Here is a 22,700-nt window from a genome sequence, read left to right on the forward strand (position 1 = left end):
CTTAGTGCTTAGTGCTTAGTGTAGGCAGCTGGATTAGTTAAAGTATCCAGTCATTTTCCCGTTAAAATGTGCCCTGGGAGTACAAGTGTTAATTGGTGGGGTTTAGCTGCTGTTCAAGACTGCCAAAAAGGCCATGTGCTACTATAAAAATATAAATTGCTGCATACGGCTAGTAAAAGGGTTCTGTGGCTGAATCTACAATGTTGCTCAGTTACATGTGAAACCAATGGAACTGGCAATGCTGGATGTGGAAATCTCTCTCCTTTTTCTTGTTATCCTCCTTCTGCCACTTCTAATTTTGGTGTTCTACCTCTAACTTTGCTATAATTACCTCTAAGAGGTGATCTCTGGGGGGGAAAAATGTATTACCAAAGATAATTTCACATTTTGGGCATCCTATCACAGACTGATCCTTTGCCCCATCCTTATACTGCACAAATTAGCTTTGACATTGTCTGTTACATAAATACTGTAACATCAGCCACCTACAGTCTAATTAAGGATCAGGCCACTGATTTTGCATGAATCTCTGATATTTAGTTCCAAAAGCCACTTATTTGCTTAGACTCTTTTGGCCGGAGAAAGTCACAAAGGAGTTGGTATACTTTGTGGTAGTGGATGGTACAACTTTTATATAACAACCTTAAACTATTACTAGTACTACTAGTACTGATGATTGGACATTTATGTAACATCTTAAACTAAATTTGCACAAGAGAAGGATTGAGTTGAATATGCATTTATGCACATAGATTCCCACACACACATTTAACTGCAGTTGTTAGCTTATCCACAGTGTGAGTGCCTATTCTTAGCTCCAAGCACCCTTGGCAAATCCTTTAAAAGCATGAAAAGATTTAATAGGTTAAATTACCTCACAGCAGAAATTAACCAACTGATAAGTTAGTAAAGGCAAATCAAAGAATACCAGCCCTTATCCCACTTCCTTTCCCCCAAAGTACTGAGCAAATAGATGGGATTTGCAACCAGATGTCTTAGTTACAGAGGTAGCTATACCTTTAACTCCTCCCTGGTCTCTGAGTGCACCTCCTTAAGGTACCAGAATTCATGCCTTCACCTGTCCTGGATTGGAATCCCATAAGTCTCCCACTCTTAGACTAGAACTCAGGCTACAACCTTCTGTGTACTGTCCATGATTTCTCAGCAGGTACAACTGGGCTCAGAACCTGCAAGTCTTCCCTTTGGGAGCTCTAACCAGTAGTTAATACAGTGACCAGGCAGCTTTATAAAAACAAAGTGTTATTTAATAGCATAGCAAAGCATGAGAGAAAAAGGAATTTAACACCTTAGCGGTCTCTATGCATGTCTATGCTCTCTAAGGCTTACCATCCCCAGGAAGGCCCAGCTGCATCAGACCCCCTCCATAGAGCCTGTCCCTGTGTCTCTCTGTCAGCCTGTTCTTCTGTGAACATCTCATTGACAACTGCCTCCCCCATGCTCTTGATACTGATTTTAACTGTTTTAAGTCCTTTTGATCTGTCTATTCCCAGCCTTGGCAATACAGCCGTGTAACTTTTGGGCTAAAGTGAAGAAGTATCTTCATGGCTGATAGCCCAGCTATTGTTTTGTAACATCCTAACAAGTTTATCATTAGGTGTTTTAACTGGACCCTTTGTGTTGTCTTCTAACAGCCCTGTCATGTGTACAAGGTCATTATTTCCTGAGGCAGTCACATTCAGTATTCATAAATCTATTCAGATCTGCCCCTCATCCTTCACAGCAGGTTTGAGTGATTCATGCAAAACTCGGGGACTTGTCCTTTATTAGATTGTGGATGGTTGAAAATGTATTAACCGGTGACCTTCATTAATCAGTATGAAGCAAAGGCCAGATGGTCTGATACTGTATCCTCCTGAGAGAGAACTCTGGGCAAAGCCAATGAAGATGAGATGAAACATCCTGATACAAATTTCGCTTGACTCATTCTTTTTCTCTTCCGCTGCCAAAGGGATCAATGGATCCATTCCTCCCCACCCCTCCATTCTCCACACAATGTTGTTCCTAAGGTGGCCATCAAAGTGTCAGAGCTGCCATTCCTAATACAAGTACAAAGGTGCACAATATACCAGCCCTTGGTTTGAGAGAGAAGGGGCTGCTGGCAGAGCGTTCTCCCTCGGGGGCCTGTGCCTCTAAAACCCATTCCTTGCCATTACAAGAGGCTGGAATGGTTATTAACCTCCTGGACATGCAGTAAAACTCACTTTTTTCCCCCTTCCTACAAAGGGAAGTTGGACATTCCCCAACAGTAATATTGACAGTATCAAGAGATGGTGTCACGGGCAGGGGCTTCACAGTTGCTTCATTTAGGAAATGTACAACCCTTGCCAATCTCAACTAACAATGGACTCAGCAGGTCCACACTGTCCTTCACCAGCCAGGAAGGGCATGGGTTGAACTTGCAGGCTGTGTCCTGAAGTTCTCCCAGCTCTTTCTTATATAAAGAATGACCTGTCATGTATTACCTAATCTGTGGGAACTTTAAAATTAAACAAAATTAGGTGGGTGGGGACCTACAGCAACAATTCCAGATGCATCCTAATTTTTAGAAGATCAGTGACTTCTGTTGTTACTTCTGAGTTTGTTTCTCTTATTAAAGATGCCAAAGAGGAAAACAGAAAAGACTGATCTTACTTTGGTTTGTTTCTAGTCTGTCTTTTAACTTCCACCGTCTTACAACTGCTGCTTCCTCTGCACTTAGCACTTTGTATATAGGATTTTATACTTTGTACATAGATGATATGAGAGGCATGAGCTGCAAGGGAAGTAGAGGGGGAAACATCAGAACAAACTTTACATTGACTTCTCTATAGAAAACGTGAACATATCTTTGCTAGAGGAAGATGAGAACATGTCTTCAAAGTTATTCTTAATGCAGAACAGCACAGACTAGACAATAGGGTGACCAGATGTCCCGATTTTATAGGGACAGTCCTGATATTTGGGTCTTTTTCTTATATAGGCTCCTATTACTCCCCGCCCCCTGTCCCGATTTTTCACGCTTGCTGTCTGGTCACCGTACTAGATGATAGGGTACAGGACTGAGAGTTGGGAAGAAATTAAATGGTCTCTCTCTCTCTCTCAAAATACTGGCTAGTTTCCCATTTGTTTCTTTTTGGTGTCAGACTCCCTCCACTGGCCAACAGTAACCAATTAAGAGTCCATGTAGAGATGCACACGGGTTTGAAATCAAAAGAAATTTCATAAACAAAAGGCATCATTATCTCAACAGGATACACTTTGCTCTGACCTTTGACCTCCATATTGGTGTTCTTTTGTTACAGGCACTACGTGTATTGAGTTGTGATTACAAGATGGAAAATGAAACTAGAATGGTGGTTTGTGACCTTGGAAATCCCATGGTGGCTGGAACAAATGTAAGAGAAAACCAGATACATTTGCTGATTTTATCTAATTGAATTTTAAGGGAAGCTAATGGAAATCTACTCAATTAGCAGAATGCATCCCAATAAGCAGCAGCTAAAACAAATTTTTTTATCTGGACAGGAAATTGTTGGTGTAATAACATATAATATTATACTGCCTTAGAACTAATAATCTGATGCTTGAAAACATTCATGATTTTCGGCCTGTTTCTGCTCTCACTTACACCAGTGTAAATTGGGACTCATTCCATTAGTATCACTGGCATTTCACCAGGGTAATGAGACTGGAATCCTGATTCATAGTGGTAGATGTGTTCATTTTCTCCTTTTAATGTGACTTCATGTAGTGGGGCGCCTCCCCCACTCCAGCAGAAAAAGGGTTAAAGTTAGCCCTGGGAGAAGGTTGTGGCTGAGAGCTGCTAAACTGGGTTGATTGGGGATGTGGCCGCAGCTGGGCCACGCCCCAATCAGCTGCCTGTATAAAAAAAGGCTAGAAGAGAGCAGGGCCTAGCTGCCTGCAGAAAGGATCCTGGGAATGAAGCAGGGCTGGGGAGAAGCAGGGGTGCTCCAGGCTGGCAACTCCCCAGGCTGCAGGGCCTGGTCCAAGGCCCATAGAGGTACTGGGAGGCAGAGGAAGGCAGCAGGTCCAAAACCCCCTTGCCTATGATGAGTGGCTTTTACACTGCAGTCTGCCCCAGTGAGTGGGGGCTAGATGGTGACTGGCAGTAGCCCATGACTTAGGCAAGGTGGGGATAGAGGGTTGGGGGTTCCCCTGGGTGTGGAGACCCTGAGACTGTGGGGGTATTGCTAGGGGAAGTACCCCAAAGACAAGGGGCACTGGATTTGGGGGGGGCAGCAGCAGCAGCGGGACACCAGCTTGCAGAGGGTGCTCTGTGCTGGAAAGAGCTAATTCCCAACAACCAGCAGGAGGCGCCATGGCAGTGAGTCCCGCACCTTTACACTTCAGTAAAGAATATTTTATTGTTCTATACTGTAAGTGAAATCTTATTGGGGCCCAATTCTGATCTCACTCACACCAGTGTAATTCTTTTGGTTGAATCCCATTTACCCCAGCGCAAATGAGGTTTGACTCATAATTAGTATCATCACAAAGATCTTCTAAGGTAAAGAAATTCTACTTTTTAAAGTTAAATGATGAATATTATAAATGCTATATCAACAGCGCTGGCTAACATAATGCAATGCTCTATTTTAACCATTCTACTGCTGAACAATGTGTTTGCTGTAGTCTAAGCTGTTATTTATACTGCCCTACAAGAAATGCATTCTTTCTGGCATCACAGAAAATTATAATCCACATTTGTCCCCTAATCTCCCTATTTTGGGTTTCACCTGAGCCAAAACGGAGAATTTGTCAATTGGCAGGTTGTGCTGTGTTTTTATGAACCAGTATTTGTGAGAGAAGGTTGAGACAATCAAGTTAATTGCAGCATAAATCACCATGGCACTTTTTGGCAAGTATTCTGGCTACAGTGATTGAAGATGGGCTGAGGGAGGTGGTGTTTGGCCCTGGATTAGGTTTGGGTATCTTTGTGGCTTGGGAGCAGAAATGCTGCTCATTCCATAGGGGGCATCCTCTCCTTCTATCTCTTGACAAAACAGCTCAGGAAAAACTCCAGCAGCAGAACCTGACAGAGTTTCCTCCCACAAGAATCCTCTCCCATTTTTTACATAACTATAAAAAGCTTGGGTTTAATTACATTTTTGATATTTAGTTAAATGGTCATAGCATTACCCCCTTTGAATTATGGTTATGTGAGTATCCACATACAATCATAATTCAAAGGGGTAATGCCATGACCATTTAACTAAATATCAAAAATGTAATTAAATACAAGCTTTTTTAGTTGCATAATAAGCCATGCTAATAAAACTGAGCAAGACAACTCCTATGTGAATGAATTGTAAACCTATAAAATAATAGCTTTTAATTGGAAATTAGCATTGCTCACATTTTAAATTGGTAGGAGCTTAGCTGGATACCCCAATATTAGTGCAGTAGCTTTACAATGTACTTCATAATCTAAGATACCCAATATACTGGTTAGCAACAACTAGCAAAAATTGATATTTCTCTCCTTAAACTTTCTCTAGCTGGGAATTTTCTAGGTTGCTGTCTTGACACAGTTATTCTTGCATGATATCAAGCCAATGTTTCTTCATGCATTATTTTTATAGTAGATCCCACTCTATTAGATGATTTTCAAATATTCAAGATGGGCCTGTCTCTGTTCTGAGAAATTCAGTCTAAATGCTGACAAATAAAGAGGTTAGAGGAAGAACTGTCATAGGCTGAGCTGACCTTTTAATGGGTTTGGGACTCAGCTACACTTTTGCCAGTCTTAGGCCACCATTCCAAGTGAAGCAAATGAGTCCATGGGTTTTGTGATGGAAACATCTGGTTAGAAGCTAGGCCTGCCGGGGAAGATAACAGCAGCCTGAAGTTAATCAGAGAGAGGTTGGGGAGAAATATCTTAGAAGAAGGCAGCTGATAACTCACTAGAGCACCCAGGCAGAAGGTCTGGGAGAGAAATATGCAAGGACCCTGTTGAGGGATGAGCCTTGGCTGAGGGACATGCAGGGAGCAGGAGCTTGCAGGGTGAGAAGCTCTGGCTATGTAAGGGTTGACAGGACTTGAACCCAGACCTGCAGGGATCCCAGGCAATTACCATCACCACACTGCCACCCAGTGGCAGCTGTAACCTGCACTCTCTCAGTGACCCACAATAAAGTCCATAAATCCATAAAGTTCAGTGCCACAGGAAGTTCTGCCTTGAGTGACCTGACTGACAGTGGCCTTAGTGATCCCTTGATTGGCTCCTTGTCCCTATATAAACCCACAAGATGTACCAGGAAGTGTTCAGGCAACGGTTGGATCCCCAATTAGCTGCTGTAGTAGTAGCAACTGCCCAGCTTCCCTGTTCCTGAATTCCCCTTATTGACCTTGACTCTGACATGGATTCTGACTCCTGATTGACCCCTGGAATCCCAACACAAACCCCAATACCTGGTATTGACCCTTGACCTGATTCCTGACTCTGCCTCCAGCTCTCACTCTCAGCTTGACTCTTGACTCTGACGCCTGGCTTCCTGGAACCCCAAGCTCCTGCCACTAATTCTGCCTACCATCACCCAGTATCCTGACAGGCAATGAGGACTGCGAGCCTGGAAGGAAGAGCTATATGGATCCTGAAGCCCATTTGACTGAATGGATTAACTGAGCCTGGAAAAGAGGGCTAGAAAGTTTTTGAGTTTTATGTTAATAAGCCTGACACCTAAAAGGGGAGAGTTACTGAGGAAACTATGCCCAAATAAATCTGTTAGTCTTTAAGGTGCCACCAGACTCCTTGTTGTTTTTGAGGAAACTTAGTATGAAGTTTTCTTAATGAGGTGAGTGGAAGGTAAACAAAGGCAGTAGATGAGCCTGAAAGCAGGCTTTGTAACCAGTCCTGCAAGAATAGGCAACTTACATATGCATAACTGTGAGCAGTATGGCAGAAAGGGGAGGGAATTAAATGAGAACAGGGTAGGCATTGCAGATGTGCTCAGGGAGGTTGTACCATATGTAGGGTGCTGTGTAGGAGATGCAGGATGAACATAAAGGGGCACCAACAATATATCAAATAAAGGGCAAATCCTGTCTGTAATGTGCATGTTCCCTGCCAATGGGCTGGGACGTTCCCTGAAATAACTTGAGAAGATCTGGGTATGAGAGTGGACAATTCTATACCTACCTCCAATCAGGCTGTGGAATATCAGTAGAGCCACTCTGTTGCTATTGTTGCCCTCCACCCCACTCTGCTTTGTCTCCAAAGGCCTCATCCCTGCCTGGCCCCTACATGAGCCTTACCCCAAAGTCTACCAGCACTAGGATTCAGGGAGACTCTGGACTCTCTGCAGTCTTCCCACTTGTCCCCATACAGCATAACCAAACCAGTTCCACTGCATGCAGGGCCTTCTACAGCCCTTTCTTGGTCCCACATGATCTGACCCTAAAGCAAGAGTGTTCTCATCTGTCATCTCATAATTTGTCATTCTTACATCATAGTTGATCACTTCCCTGTTTTCCTGCAGGATGAGGTCTAAAGCTGAAATTAATGTAACATTACCAAATATTCCTAAACAAAATATTTCATTAGACTAGATAAACCTTGTGGTCCTGTCTAACCCTATGATTCCATGATTAAGGTAGAGAGGAAATTGTAAACAGAAAACTTCATTTAAAACATAAGAACATTACAGTTTATACATAGGGCTTCTGTTGGGGGGGGGGGTATTTCATTTTTTAGTGTTTATTTATAGCAATTTTTGAGTTTCATGTTTGTTCAAAAACCAGGGGGCTTCGAGACTCTCTTTGTATATACTGTAATGAGTAATGCACATATATACATTACATTACCCATTATAATATGTACAACTGTAATCTCTTTGAAATGTTCCCTACTGTGCACCAGAAGGGTCTGCACAGGCCAACTGATGCGCAACATATTTAGGCATGTTAGAAATCATACTCCATAGTCTGCATTAGTGTTCTTTGTAGACAAACCCTTAGGTACATGTAAGCATTTATGGTGTTTTTCTGGTGTTTATTGGATAAACACCAACTTATTTATTGTATTGGGGGTATTTCATCAATATTTATTGATTTATTTTTTTTTTTAAAAAAACCTAAAATCAAAGCCCTATTTATAAGAAAAGAACCAAGCGTTTGAAAGTCAAGGTAAATGAAGACTGTAATTTTAAAAAATCCAAACATCAACAAGTCTGGATATACCACATAAGCTTTGAATACTAACTTTAACTCTGGAACTAGTTCTCATGGGGGCCTAGTAAAGGCGAAAGGACTGGAGTTCCTGTACCAGACAGTTTCTAAGCTGTGTGATGGCAAACCAAGTTAGCACATTTCCAACAGTGACATACCAGTCATTTCTTCAAATCACATAACTCATAAACAGCTGCTCTGATCCACCTCCAACTTTGTAAAACACTTATGCTCTGGCAAGAGATCAGTGGTTTTTAAAATATTCAGTCAGAAAGGGATTTTTTGTAGCTGTTGTGGGGGTGAGATCATAATCAAACATTCTTAAACCCTTAACTACAGAGACACAACAGTGCCTCTTCAATACCTGGAGCCCCTACAATTCTGCAGCAATTTAAGACCAACTTGTTTGGAAAGCACATTTGTGTGGCAGGGTTTAGTGACATACCCTGTGGAATACCACTACTGCAGTAAAACTTAGAACTGTCTGCAGTGTCACATCTTCAGAATATGTTCTTAGGAGCAGGATGACAGGGTCTCTGGCTTTTGCCAAATCAATGATTTTGAAATCATTTACTATTCATAAAATGTGCTTAACCTTTTCAAAACATTAAAAAACAGGAAAAACCACACAGTGTGGCCCAGAATGTTGACTATAACTTCATGCTGCCACTCCAAAGTAAATATACTTGCACTAAAGCACAGGACAAGAGGTAGAAATTGAATCTAAATATTTTTAACTGAAATGATTGTCTAGTACACTGAAAGGTATCAGATGGAGAGTCTTAAAGACTGAAGTCCTTCCCAAGTCATTACCATTTCTGATGGCTGTTCCAATGAAGTTTATTCTACATACTAATGGGAGGTGTCTGCCAATAATGTTGGAGTTTTTAATGAGGTAATCTCAGCAAGAGAGGTAAAAGATTGAATGGAGATTGGAAATGAATAGGGATAAGGCACACTTAACGTGGGAAAGCGCTTTATCGTTCCCTATCTGACTGCCCAGCAACAATGAATCTATCAAAGCCATTCGCTAGAGAAGAAGTGAACAAGGCCATAACACTCACCGAATTTGGCAAGGCTGCAGGCCCAGACAGCATCTTCCCAGAATTTCTGAAAAACGTATGGCAACATGGCCATGACTGGCTGACGCAGTTCTTTCCCATCATGCATGCCGTTGGCCAAACACCCAAGGTATGGAAACAGGGAAAGGTCATTGTCATCCCGAGACCAGAGAACGCAGCCCCACACTGAAAAAACACCAGCTGATATCATTACTATGTGTAGTGTACAAGCTCTTGGAAAGGATGTTACTCCAGACAGTTATACTACATCCCTAAAGAGGATTTAGGCCAGGACAAAGCACCTGTGATCAGATAATAAGACAGAAAATATCATATTGCCTCTATATAAATCCATGGTATGCCCACATCTTGAATACTGCATGCAGATCTGACTGCCCCATCTCAAAAATATATATTGGAATTGGAAAAGGTACAGAAAAGGGCAACAAAAATGTTTAGGGGTATGGAACAGCTTCCATGTGAGGAGAGATTAATAAGACTGGGAACTTTCAGCTTGGAAAAAAGACAACTAAGGGGGGGAATGTGATAGAGGTCTATAAAATCATGACTAGAGTAGAGAAAGTAAATAAGGAAGTGTTATTTACTCCTTCTCATAACACAAGAAATAGGGGGCACCAAATGAAATTAATTGACAGCAGATTTAAACCAAACTAAAGGAAGTATTTCTTCACACAACGCACAGTCAACCTGTAGAACTCTGTCAGAGGATGTTGTGAAGGCCAAGACTATAACAGTTCATGGAGGATGGGTCCATCAATGGCTATTAGCCAGGGTGGGCAGGGATGCAAAACCATACTCTGAAGTGTCCTTAGGCTTTGTTTGCCAGAAGCTGGGAATGGGCAATAGGGGATGGATCACTTGATGATTTCCTGTTCTGTCCATTCCCTCTGAAGAACCTGGCATTGGCCACTGTTGGAAGACAGGATACTGGGCTAGATGGACCATTGTTCTGACCCAGTATGGTTGTTCTTATGTTTTTATGTCCCACCTGAGCAGCCACCATGGAAAGAAGAGTTTGAATGTCACCTTCTGTGGCACCAAATTCAATTATGAGTATTTTCCAAAATATTTCAGGGTGATTCTGGATAGAAGCTCCATATACCACCACCATCTGATGAAGACAGCTGCCAAGATAAATGCTAGGAACAATATAGTCCACAAACTAGTTGGGGCGCAGATCCTCACACCTTGCAGACAGCCACCTTGGCCCTTGTTTTCTCAGCAGCTGAATACTGCATGCCCATATGTACAGGGGTGCGGAATTCAACTCCGACAGTCTAACTTCCTGTTCTCATGCATATCTTATCACCATCCCTCCAAAAGAGAAGCATCAACAATATGAGCATGTGATAGTGAACCCAGACTTTGCCATCTGTGAAGACCTCCAACCCCTCTGCCCCATTCGACATCCCACCATAAGTCCAGGAACACCTTGGCAGACAAAGCTCTCAAAACCTCAGGACTGTCACCAAAAGATAATGAGATTTGAGAAAATAGCAGGGTCAAGAATCAAGACCTGCTCATGGATCCTACAGACCAACCACCTGGCTTCACCATAGTACATAAGATATGGATGACAGTGAACCACACACCTGCATTGCCTACTACACAAATGGAAAATGAAGGATGATTCAATATATGTATGTGGAGAAGACATCCAAACCATGGAACACCTAGTGAACAACTGCCCTCTAAAATACTCCTCTGGAAGGGCAGCCTTGATTCGTTCCATGTTACCAGAAGCTATATCGTTGACGACAAACTTGGATGTCAACCTTTAATGTTGCTTTTGAAGTTGCCACACAAAAGAAGATGATGTGCTAGTGTAGGGAAGTTTGCCTGTTTTGTTGGTATACAGAGATTTCAGTCACCACGGTTGCCAATGTTGTACCTTTTGTATGCACAAAATACATTTTTCAAAAATAAGATTAATGTGGGTTGTATGTAGGCAGTAAGTGAGAAGCAGTCATCTGTCTCCTAGCATAATCCTAGGTGCCATAATAATAATAATAATAGAATGGAGTCTTAAGAGACACCGTAGGGAATCTGATCTGGTTCATGATAATATAATCCTGACAAAACTAATAAACCTCATTTGGAAAATGAAAATGAAAATCCATGTTAATATTGTGCCAATAAAGATAAACTTGCTACTAGAGATCCAGCAACATACTGGCCACTCCAGTGGCCTCTGGAGATTTACCAGTGGCATATCTGAGACCTTTGCTCCATTATTGTTAGTAGAGTCAACTACTCTCAGCCATAGAAAAGACATATGACCACACAGAGGCAACATCTGCAGTTCATTAGTATTTTACGGTAGGAGTGCTATTTCAGTATTAAATAAGGGATTAAGCCCAGGCTGATAGAGGTCTAATAGATCATCAAAACTGCAGTGCATGTCTGCTCCATTAGATCAGAGGGAAACTGTATCTCTGCTTCACTGGATCTCTCTTACATTAACACTAATAAAAATTCACCATACACTGGCCATTACATACAATAGAAAAAATCCTGAATTTCTTACCTTGCTTTCTTACTTCACTCAGTGAAACATAGGTGCGGGAACTAGGGTGTGGGGGGTGCTGCAGCACCCCCAGGTTTTGTGCAGGGTCCCGGCTGCTGGCCCTGCACCCAGGATCCTGGCCCTGCTGGTTCCATGCCTGCAGCTCTGCTTCCAGCCCCATGCCCAGGGTCCTGGCTGCAGGCCCCGTGCCTGGGGCTCTCCTCCTGGCCCTGTGCCCAGGGTCCAAGCTGCAGGACCTGTGCCTGCGGTTCTGTTCTCAGCCCTGTGCCCAAGGTCCTGGCTGCAGGACCCGTGCCTGGGGCTCTGCTCCTGCCCCCACTGTGCTTCCAGACTCTGCCCCTTTACTCCTGTCCGTGTCCTCCCCCCTCCCTGAGCCACAGTTTAGTCCTGGCCACAGCTCTGGGGAGAGGGGGCTCAGACAGGGTTAAGGAGCAGGTGTGAGGTAAAAGGTTTGGGGACCACTGGCTTTCAGCATGCCCAGTGTAAAGAGTGTTCCAGCACCACTGCAGTGAAAGGTTTTGCTTCATTAAATTTAAATAATACTTTAAATGTATGTGTGTTGCAGATACATTTTTGATACTGCCACCATCATAATCATCAGTATGTAGCCATAATGACAAATTAAGTCCCTTCCATGCCTTCAAGCATCTATTCAGCATCAGCTTACTTCAGGAGTAGTTTCTGTTCATCTTAAACACTACAATGACAAGAATCATCAGTGATTATGCTGTTTAAATGATTGAAAGACAAAGACCTGAACTTGCAGCATGCTTTTATGCTAACAATATTGCCTTCCACATAGCACAAAATGAATAACTGAAGGAAAAAATTGAAACATTTCACCCTAAAAATAGTCCTCTAGATGGATTTAAACTCACCAATCCACCATTATGTGCTGCAAGTGAAGAATTAGAGGAAAAATTAACGGCAGACTTAAAGTATCAACACTGGCATTACTCCAAGATGGCTGGTAAAACATGAGAAATGACCAAATAGTTACTAGAAGCATAAATGCAGGATGAAATGCATTCCTCTTGAATGCTGTTGATTCTAGGTCTGAAAAGAGAACTGTAGATTATTGTGTTTGTGTTGGTGAAGATGCCACATGAGCAAGCAGAGAAAAGTAGGACAAAGAGGTCTCCTCCACTTGTTCAAACAAAAAAATAAAATGAAAAAAAATGAGAACTGAGAAGTTCAAACTTTGGTTGAAAATGGAGGATTGATGGCCCAGTTTCCCAACGATACCTGATGGAATTCTCAAGAAGAATTTGTTTCTAAATATGCATGTATTGCAATGCAACCAACATTTTCAGGGAGCACAAGAAGGGTTCTGATCAAAACAGTGTGTGTATGATGATGCAAGGCAATAAATGTAATTTGAGGAGGATTCAGTGAGCCTATACAGGCTGAACACTGCTGGCACAGTTTCAGTTCCAAATGAAAAACATTTCAAGTAGTCCTGCTTCTATATTTTTTTAATTGACTAGGTTTTAGATTAATGGTGTCCCCTTAATAGTTAGTAATGCAGAATTGCACACTACTTGTACAAATCTAAAAATCATAACTTTAAAGAGTGCTGGTTTTCCCATGATGAGTCATGTCTTTAAAACTGCCACTTTTAATAACTGACTCTTTCAGTTGTTTTGGGGTGGGAGTGCACACTTTAATGAGTGTCTTGATTAGCTTCACTACAAAAAATAACAGACATTTAAACCATCCTCCGTTACTCACAAAATGTTTGTTTTTTCCTAGTTCTCCACTGGCATCCGATTTTCTGTTCAGCATTTTGAAAATGCCGATTTCAGCATCAAGTTTGAACTGCAAGTAAAAAGGTTAGATATTTTTACCAAGTTCACAATGATTTAAACTCTAAATATATATCCATATTTCAAAACTAGTGCTAAGAAGATTCATTGTAACTCTACAGTGGAAGTAATTATTCTATGGCCTTTCCTTTTGCAGATGTTTTCTAGAGGAATCTAAAACTGGTACAGACCATTCTGTTGGCTTTTAGCTAAATCAGCTACAGGAACATGTTGAGGGTTTTTCATTTGTCAAAATTCATTTCTTCTGGTTGTGGTCAGTGGTTCCATGGGGGGGGTGCCAGGTTTATGGAATTTAAACTTGATATTCCCTTTCAGAATTGTTTGAAACACATAATTAGGCACGGCAGAATTCAATTATATATTATCCAATCAAAGTGTGTAGATTTATAACATTTTGATTGGATAATATTGAAGTTTGTTTGTAAGCATTTCTTCCCATTTATATTTTAAAATTTTCACAGTTGTGGGAACTTATGGGGATGTCAGACTGTAGGAGTGGTCGACAATAATTATTTAATGACAGTAGATTATGAAATTCAAAAAGTTAAAGCTTTATAACCATTAAAACACAATTGCATATTTTGACGTGATCTTGACAAAGTAAATGTTTTAAAATCAAACTCTACTAAGTTCTCAAGCAGCATTTTTATTGCCAAACTAAATTTTGATTACTATTGATGGAAATATTTCTTCATTGGTTTGTGTTTGTGCTGAATGATAAAATCTGATCCTTCCAAGCCTAAATATAATCCAAGCTTTAGAAACACATCCTGATGGAGAATAAAAAAGACTGGCTTCTCCCTTATACCTGTCTAAGAAAATAGAAGGTCCACAATTGGAGGTGGTCTGATTTTTTTCCAATAAAATGTTTTAATTAAAAAAAGGCCTTTTTCCAATAAAATTATTATTGAAAAACGTTACTTTTCTAAATTTTTCATTTTTCATTAAATTTGTTATTGATATTTTTATGTTTTTTGTAATTGAAATTTCAGCTTTCTCAATTCATCTAGATAATGTCAAAACATTCTGATAAAGTAAAACATCTAGCTTAGACTACCATTTTGATTTATTTAGGTTAGACTTACATTCATTTTTTAAATATTATGTGTGTTGTTTTTAATATAAAATTCTAAACAAAATGATTCAGTGCTCCCAAATAAAACAAGTCATAATTTTTGATTTGCAGAAAATTTTGAGATTTCAGATTTTTGTTCCAATTTGGAATGAGAATTTTTTAGAACTTTAGAATTTCCCATGTAACAGAAATTCCAGTCTCCGACCAGCTCTCTCAATAACCATTTTGATAAGAGTTATGAGAAAAGTTACAATTTTAAAAAATTGGCAAAAAAAAACCCAAGGTCTAACTTGAACCATATGAAATTGGGGGGGTGGGGGGGGGGAGGGAGAGGGGAGAGAAGTTAGAGTTTTTCTACTAGCTGTAGCCACAATGTGGCTGAACTGCTAATAATAGATGTCCCTCTGCTGGGCAGTGCTTCAGGCCACAACATGCCATCCCATCCTTCCCTGTCCCCCAATATGGAAATAGAGTTGATTAGGAGCAGTGGCAGAAGCACATACAGTACAGTTTTTCAAAGGCTGGCAGATCTCCTACTGCATCTGTGCTTATCAAATCACCAGCCAGAGTTCTCCCTGAGATGTTTTCGTGTCCTACTCTCATTGGCTTAATTGCCACACTCTGGCCTTTAATGAGGCCTTTTAATGAGTGTCTTGATCACGTGCACTACAATAAATAACACAGATATTTAAAATGTTTAAATCATCATTTCAAAATGTTCCTCACAGCAGGAAGGACACACAGATAAACACCTAAACAGGGAGAAGGCAGAAAGGCACATGCAGAGCTTCCTTTTCTCCAGAGAACACAGAAGGGTGTTTCATGCTCCAGCCCTCCCTCGATGGTCCTTCCTGGGGACAGGGACAGTTTTAACATGAGGGTGATGCTTCCTGGTTGCCCCACTGATAGAGAATGCCCAAGAAATGTGCTAGATCAGTGCATCACCTGACCACCTTGGTCATAGTCCTATTCATTCAGCATCTCATACAATTAGTTGCACTAGTTGGCTGTAAGCTGCATAGGAAAGGAGGCATCATGGGCATATGCCCCATTATAACATTCATCCCTTCCACCCATCAGACTTGGCTTCACTAGGGCACTGAACTCTGCATTATGCTGGCCGAGAGCAGGGTAGAACCCAGAGGTGAATCACACTCAGGGGAGGGGAATGAAGGAAAAAGAAAGGTGCATGCCATGTACATACAGTGAAAGATACTCGGGGATTTGTAGAATCATTTGGTATATGAGCCAAATGGAAACTTAGTTTCAGTATATGTGTCAGGTGAGAGGTGGTGGCTATATTTAAATTTAAAAATAAGATGCCTACCCATGGCTCACGGAACCCTAACATCAGTGAAAAACATGAGTTCTCATATGGGATGGGGGGTTCTGACCACCCTCCCTCTTCATATGGCTAGATTAGATAGAGGTTCTGATGCTTAAAACCTGAAAACCTCTACTCCAAACCAATCTGAATGCTTAGGGAATCCAGACAACTTATATTCCATTAACGAGTGTGATGCATTCAGTTACAGGAGAAGAAACTGTTTAGAAATATTAGGTCGGAAAGTTCTGTTTCCAAACATTTAGATTAAAATGCTGCACAGCTCCCCGCACTTTGTCTAAAAAAAATCATTATTTTATCCTCTTGCTGTAGTGTAAATGCACCTTGCCATACTTAGAGACTACTTTGTGTGTTTCTTCCAGAGGAGCAGTCAAGCTTATGTGCATTCTAAATTTTAAGTAGTATTTCTACTTCCTTAATGAAAGGATAAAACAATCTTAAAAAAACAAGGAAACAGGAAACCATAGTGAAGCAAAAGTAAATGACCTAACAGGAAAAGAAGAGTAAGCATAGAACTTGTTTGGCTTGGATATGTGTCTCAGCATGAGTTGTTTTTCCATAGGAAACCAATAATTAATTTGCTCCAAAATAATATGCAAAAAATAAATATTTCTACATACCAAACGTGTAATGGTAGTTCACTGAGAGCAGCAAGGGAAGCTTTGCTTATGGACGGGGCCAGGGAATTATTATTGTCTGTCAAATGTAGTTCCTCTTTTAATATGAATTTTGTTAGCGACAAATAGTTTCCTTAGATATCTGTACAGAGAGGTGTGCAGTGCATATCAGTACATAGACTTCTTTATTTAAAATACTAGCATAATGAGAAAATATCATGACCCTCAAAGAAAACCTATCAGTGCCCCAAATATTTGACCATAATATGATTCTGCGTAGTCTGAGCATGTGAATTCTATGGAAATTACTGCTGTTGTAAGAATTGGAGTGCATTCTATCCTAACAATTCAATGTTATAATCACCTTTGTATTGACAAAGAAATTAAAGTTTAACTTTAACTGCAGTCCCCAAGCTGCTTTCCATAGCTGCAAGGAAGTGACAGTGCAGGACTAAATCAAAAACTAAACTGATATTTTGAAAAGGGAATGCACCAGTTTACAAACAAATTAAAGTTGCCTCTAATTTAGCAATTTGGACCCAGAAGCCCTGGATCAAAACAGAATTACCCTATTACTTCTCAGTAGTTAGTCAATGAGAATTCTGGCCTGTTCAAAATGTTTCCATTTAACTGATGCTACCCAGATGCGATAACAGTAAACTATGACAGCAATAGAGGCTCAAACTCTGTTGGAAAGGGGCCCTCTAGGCTTACTTGGAAATGCTCAAAACCTCACTAACATTAGTCTAATGATGAAAATGAGTTTGAAATCTCTAAATATTTATATTGCATATGTATATGGTCTTGATCCCACAAATTCTTCCTCGCATGGATAGTCCCCTAATCTTATGATCAGTCATATTGAAGTGAAAAGGACTACATGCACTGGGGAGGGTTTGTCGGATGATAAGGCCTACATGTTTGTTTATAGAAAAGTGAGAGAATCAGGCCTTAAATCTGGGGATTCATTTTTATTGCTGGGTGAGATCTGGAATAGAAAGACTGAGGAAAAATGTAGTTCATTTCAATGATAGTTTTTCCCTGAGGGATTTTTCATTTAATCTTATTGTTCTTCACACTCACAAGTTTGGAGAACCTTAAAAGCCAAACAGTAACAGAGGACAGCTTGTTAGTTAGCCTTGCCATGTTTTCATGCACAAAATTGTTCTTGGTTTTACTGGGATTCCGCTACACAGACAGATGCAAAATCAGACCAGACAGTTTACATGGTCTTATAACCAAGCTAAACAAATGCTCTAACTAATTGTTCTTTTGTGTCATAACCAGATTACAAGATTTTCTAAAAAGCCTGATTTCATTGCATTATTAAAACATGTGATATCAATTATTACAGTAGAACTCCTATTTTATTAACTAATTGGGGACTGAGGAGTTCATATGATCAAAATTTTCATAAAATTGAACATCTCATAATTACAATTTTACACCATAATTAGGTGTGGTGCATAAGATAATTTATTAATCGTTCAGTGACAGTGTACATAACAAATGGTAATAAAAGAATAAAGCATGCCTGATTTTTCTCTCTCTCAGAATGTTCAAACCTGTACATCTGCTTGAATGTTGACCAAACGTTTGAAGTCACATTCGGCTGCAGAAAGATGACTTGGGTGGCAGAAAAATGGTTCATATAAGTGGTCGTTTATAAGACAGTTCATAAAATTGAGGTTCTGCTGTATATAGTAGGAAATGAAATAAGAATGGCGTATAAGACTCAACAGAAACAAATTAATTTTTGTTCTTTGAAATACACCCCATATATATATATATATTCACATTAATATTTATATCCATGTGTATGCATGCTTGTATATAATATAATTATTAATTTTTGTAGGTTCTAAAATCAGTGATATAACATTTCCAATACTACTTTTTCTAATTGGTTGATGGTGGACACTGGGATTAAACTGAATTCTAAAGTATCAAAGTTAGTATTAAATGATTGTTTTTCTAATTTTATACTTGAAACCTAACTAACCTGTATGCAAATCTATTCTAGTTCTAATAAGGTTAAACCCACCAGCAATTTGGTTAACCTTGAAATCAACATCAGTGCTGTGGCTCAAGTGCAGATCATAGGGTAAGCACTTCAGTATTTCAGTTCATACTTGCAACCAATGCACATTTTTTTCAATGAATCTTTATATGACTGTATATTATTTATGGCCCAATCTGGCAAGGTCTTTCAAGTGCAGAACTCTCACTGATTTCAGGGGATTACCACACACAGAAGGTTTGCAGGATGGGGGCTTTAAGTCCTGTCATATGGAGTAAATGGGCTCTGTGCCCACACAGAGCCCTATTGTCTTCATATATTCAATTGCGTACGCACATAAAAACTGCAGGTTCAATTCTGGAGTCTGGAATTATCATAATAAATGACAACAAGAAATTTGGAAGGGGTATTAAACTTTTTGTTACAGGACATAGGTTTCATCCTGATAGTTTGTGAGGGGGCAGGGGGAGATTATCACACATCTGCCTACTGCAGGGTTCTTACCTTTTCCTCTGAACCAGCTGTGGGATAATGGGCTAGATGGGGCCTTTGGTGTGATCCAGACTGGCAATTACTACATTTTTATATCCTCACATATATTTGGAAACTGAAAAAGGCAAGAAGCAAAAGGCACGTGTGATAAATATTCAAAACACATAGTTAATCTAGAGAGCTTTCCACTTTGGTTCTGAACAGTGTTAATGATTTTGCATGGACTACGTTAATTATTGCTTGGACAGTTGTATGCTGTTGCTGATATCTAAACTAGACCCAATACATAAAATGCAAGTACTCTATTACTGCTTATGTGTCTAGCACACAAAAGCATCCCAGGCAACTCACAAATCATAGAGAAGACATGGTCCCTGCTCCAAAGAACAAACAATTTAAGATGATCTATCTCAGAGTTTTCTGTAGCCCTTTACCATAGTATCTCTCTGACCAATATATGCTGAGATTAAAATTATATAAATCACATTTTCAATATGTATTATTGATACCACATATATTAATATGCATTAAGCACACAATATCAGTATGACATATATAATTTCTAGTACTTATATTGCCTGAATTGGCCTTTGTCTTGTATAATTCTGAGAGAGAAAAGACAAGTGAGGTAATATCTTTTTTCGGACCAACTTGTGTTGGTGGAAGGCACTGCAAACAACCATGGTTTTATAATCCTGTTCACTTACGCTAAGTATCCCATAAGACTTTGCTAAACTGAAGTAATCTTTGGCATTAGAAAATAAGAAACTTGTCTAAAGCAAAACACGTTAACGTTTTGCCCTGAAACAAGCTGGGGAGGTACCTTCACCCACATAGATTCATAGATTATAGGACTGGAAGGGACCTCGAGAGGTCATCGAGTCCAGTCCCCTGCCCGCATGGCAGGACCAAATACTGTCTAGACCATCCCTGATAGACATTTATCTAACCTACTCTTAAATATCTCCAGAGACGGAGATTCCACAACCTCCCTAGGCAATTTGTTCCAGTGTTTAACCACCCTGACAGTTAGGAACTTTTTCCTAATGTCCAACCTAGACCTCCCTTGCTGCAGTTTAAACCCATTGTTTCTGGTTCTATCCTTAGAGGCTAAGGTGAACAAGTTCTCTTCCTCCTCCTTATGACACCCTTTTAGATACCTGAAAACTGCTATCATGTCCCCTCTCAGTCTTCTCTTTTCCAAACTAAGCAAACCCAATTCTTTCAGCCTTCCTTCATAGGTCATGTTCTCAAGACCTTTAATCATTCTTGTTGCTCTTCTTTGGACCCTTTCCAATTTCTCCACATCTTTTTTAAAATGCGGCGCCCAGAACTGGACACAATACTCCAGCTGAGGCCTAACCAGAGCAGAGTAGAGCGGAAGAATGACTTCTCGTGTCTTGCTCACAACACACCTGTTAATACATCCCAGAATCATGTTTGCTTTTTTTGCAACAGCATTACACTGTTGACTCATATTTAGCTTGTGGTCCACTATAACCCCTAGATCCTTTTCTGCCGTACTCCTACCTAGACAGTCTTTTCCCATTCTGTATGTGTGAAATTGATTTTTCCTTCCTAAGTGGAGCACTTTGCATTTGTCTTTGTTAAACTTCATCCTGTTTAACTCAGACCATTTCTCCAATTTGTCCAGGTCATTTTGAATTATGACCCTGTCCTCCAAAGTAGTTGCAATCCCTCCCAGTTTGGTATCATCCGCAAACTTAATAAGCGTACTTTCTATGCCAATATCTAAGTCGTTGATGAAGATATTGAACAGAGCCGGTCCCAAAACAGACCCCTGCGGTACCCCACTCATTACGCCTTTCCAGCAGGATTGGGAACCATTAATAACAACTCTCTGAGTACGGTTATCCAGCCAGTTATGCACCCACCTTATAGTAGCCCCATCTAAATTGTATTTGCCTAGTTTATCGATAAGAATATCATGCGAGACCGTATCAAATGCCTTACTAAAGTCTAGGTATACCACATCCACCGCTTCACCCTTATCCACAAGGCTCGTTATCCTATCAAAGAAAGCTATTAGATTGGTTTGACATGATTTGTTCTTCACAAATCCATGCTGGCTGTTCCCTATCACCTTACCACCTTCCAAGTGTTTGCAGATGATTTCCTTAATTACTTGCTCCATTATCTTCCCTGGCACAGAAGTTAAACTAACTGGTCTGTAATTTCCTGGGTTGTTTTTATTTCCCTTTTTATAGATGGGCACTATATTTGCCCTTTTCCAGTCTTCTGGAATCTCTCCCGTCTCCCATGACTTTCCAAAGATAATAGCTAGAGGCTCAGATACCTCCTCTATTAGCTCCTTGAGTATTCTAGGATGCATTTCATCAGGCCCGGGTGACTTGCAGACATCTAACTTTTCTAAGTGATTTTTAACTTGTTCTTTTTTTATTTTATCCGCTAAACCTACCCCCTTCCCATTAGTATTCACTATGTTAGGCATTCCTTCAGACTTCTCGGTGAAGACCGAAACAAAGAAGTCATTAAGCATCTCTGCCATGTCCAAGTTTCCTGTTACTGTTTCTCCCTCTTCACTAAGCAGTGGGCCTACCCTGTCTTTGGTCTTCCTCTTGCTTCTAATGTATTGATAAAAAGTCTTCTTGTTTCCTTTTATTCCCGTAGCTAGTTTGAGCTCCTTTTGTGCCTTTGCCTTTCTAATCTTGCCCCTGCATTCCTGTGTTGTTTGCCTATATTCATCCTTTGTAATCTGTCCTAGTTTCCATTTTTTATATGACTCCTTTTTATTTTTTAGATCGTGCAAGATCTCGTGGTTAAGCCAAGGTGGTCTTTTGCCACATTTTCTATCTTTCCTAACCAGCGGAATAGCTTGCTTTTGGGCCCTTAATAGTGTCCCTTTGAAAAACTGCCAACTCTCCTCAGTTGTTTGGATACATGCTAGTATCCAAAACAAAGATAAGGAAAGGTACAGAACAACAATTTATGGAACAAAGATGAACTGATGGGTTGGATTTTAGTAACATGTAAAAAGTCTTATAACTTGTAAAATCATCCCATAAATACTCCTAGCTGAAATGTGTATTTTTGGGAGCAAATGTTCTGTGTAAGGTGAATTTAACAACACTGCATGAGACTGCTTCCCAGAAACTGGTATCATATTGAACTTTTCTTCCTGTACTACTATTGAATTTTAGCAATAAACCTGACTGACATTGGTTATTTGGTCTCCTGAATGTATTTCATACCTAACCAAAGTGTGGTTAAGCAATTGACTATGCAGTTTATCAACAATCTAAGTGCTTCCCAGCTAACAGCATAAAGAAGCCTAAAAGAAAGGGGTAATTGAAAGGAACATGAGGGGCAAACCAAAGGACATGTGGTCTTCTGTTAAAGGTTACTTTTTTGTAAAGCAGTGTTTGTTTTTAAAATGTTCAGGATTAAAGTGAGTTTGCATCATTTTCTGTGATAGTCAGAGGTAGTAGAGAGGAAAGAAGTTGGAGAGAAAGAGGTGATATTTTTGGCAAGGTGGTGTTATGGGAGA

At 40.2% G+C, this 22,700-nt stretch overlaps 1 protein-coding gene across 1 annotated transcript in view; it reads left to right on the forward strand.

The window, feature by feature from the left end:
* ITGA8 (integrin subunit alpha 8) overlaps positions 1-22,700 on the forward strand; it is a 177,324-nt gene that overhangs the window by 95,026 nt on the left and 59,598 nt on the right. Inside the window, exons 21-23 of the mRNA XM_008169686.4 lie at positions 3,303-3,395; positions 13,549-13,628; positions 18,683-18,763. Coding sequence (XP_008167908.3) covers positions 3,303-3,395; positions 13,549-13,628; positions 18,683-18,763 — 254 coding nt within the window. The remainder of the gene's footprint in view (positions 1-3,302; positions 3,396-13,548; positions 13,629-18,682; positions 18,764-22,700) is intronic.

Source organism: Chrysemys picta, chromosome 2 (genome assembly GCF_011386835.1).
Source record: "Chrysemys picta bellii isolate R12L10 chromosome 2, ASM1138683v2, whole genome shotgun sequence".
NCBI lineage: Eukaryota > Metazoa > Chordata > Testudines > Emydidae > Chrysemys > Chrysemys picta.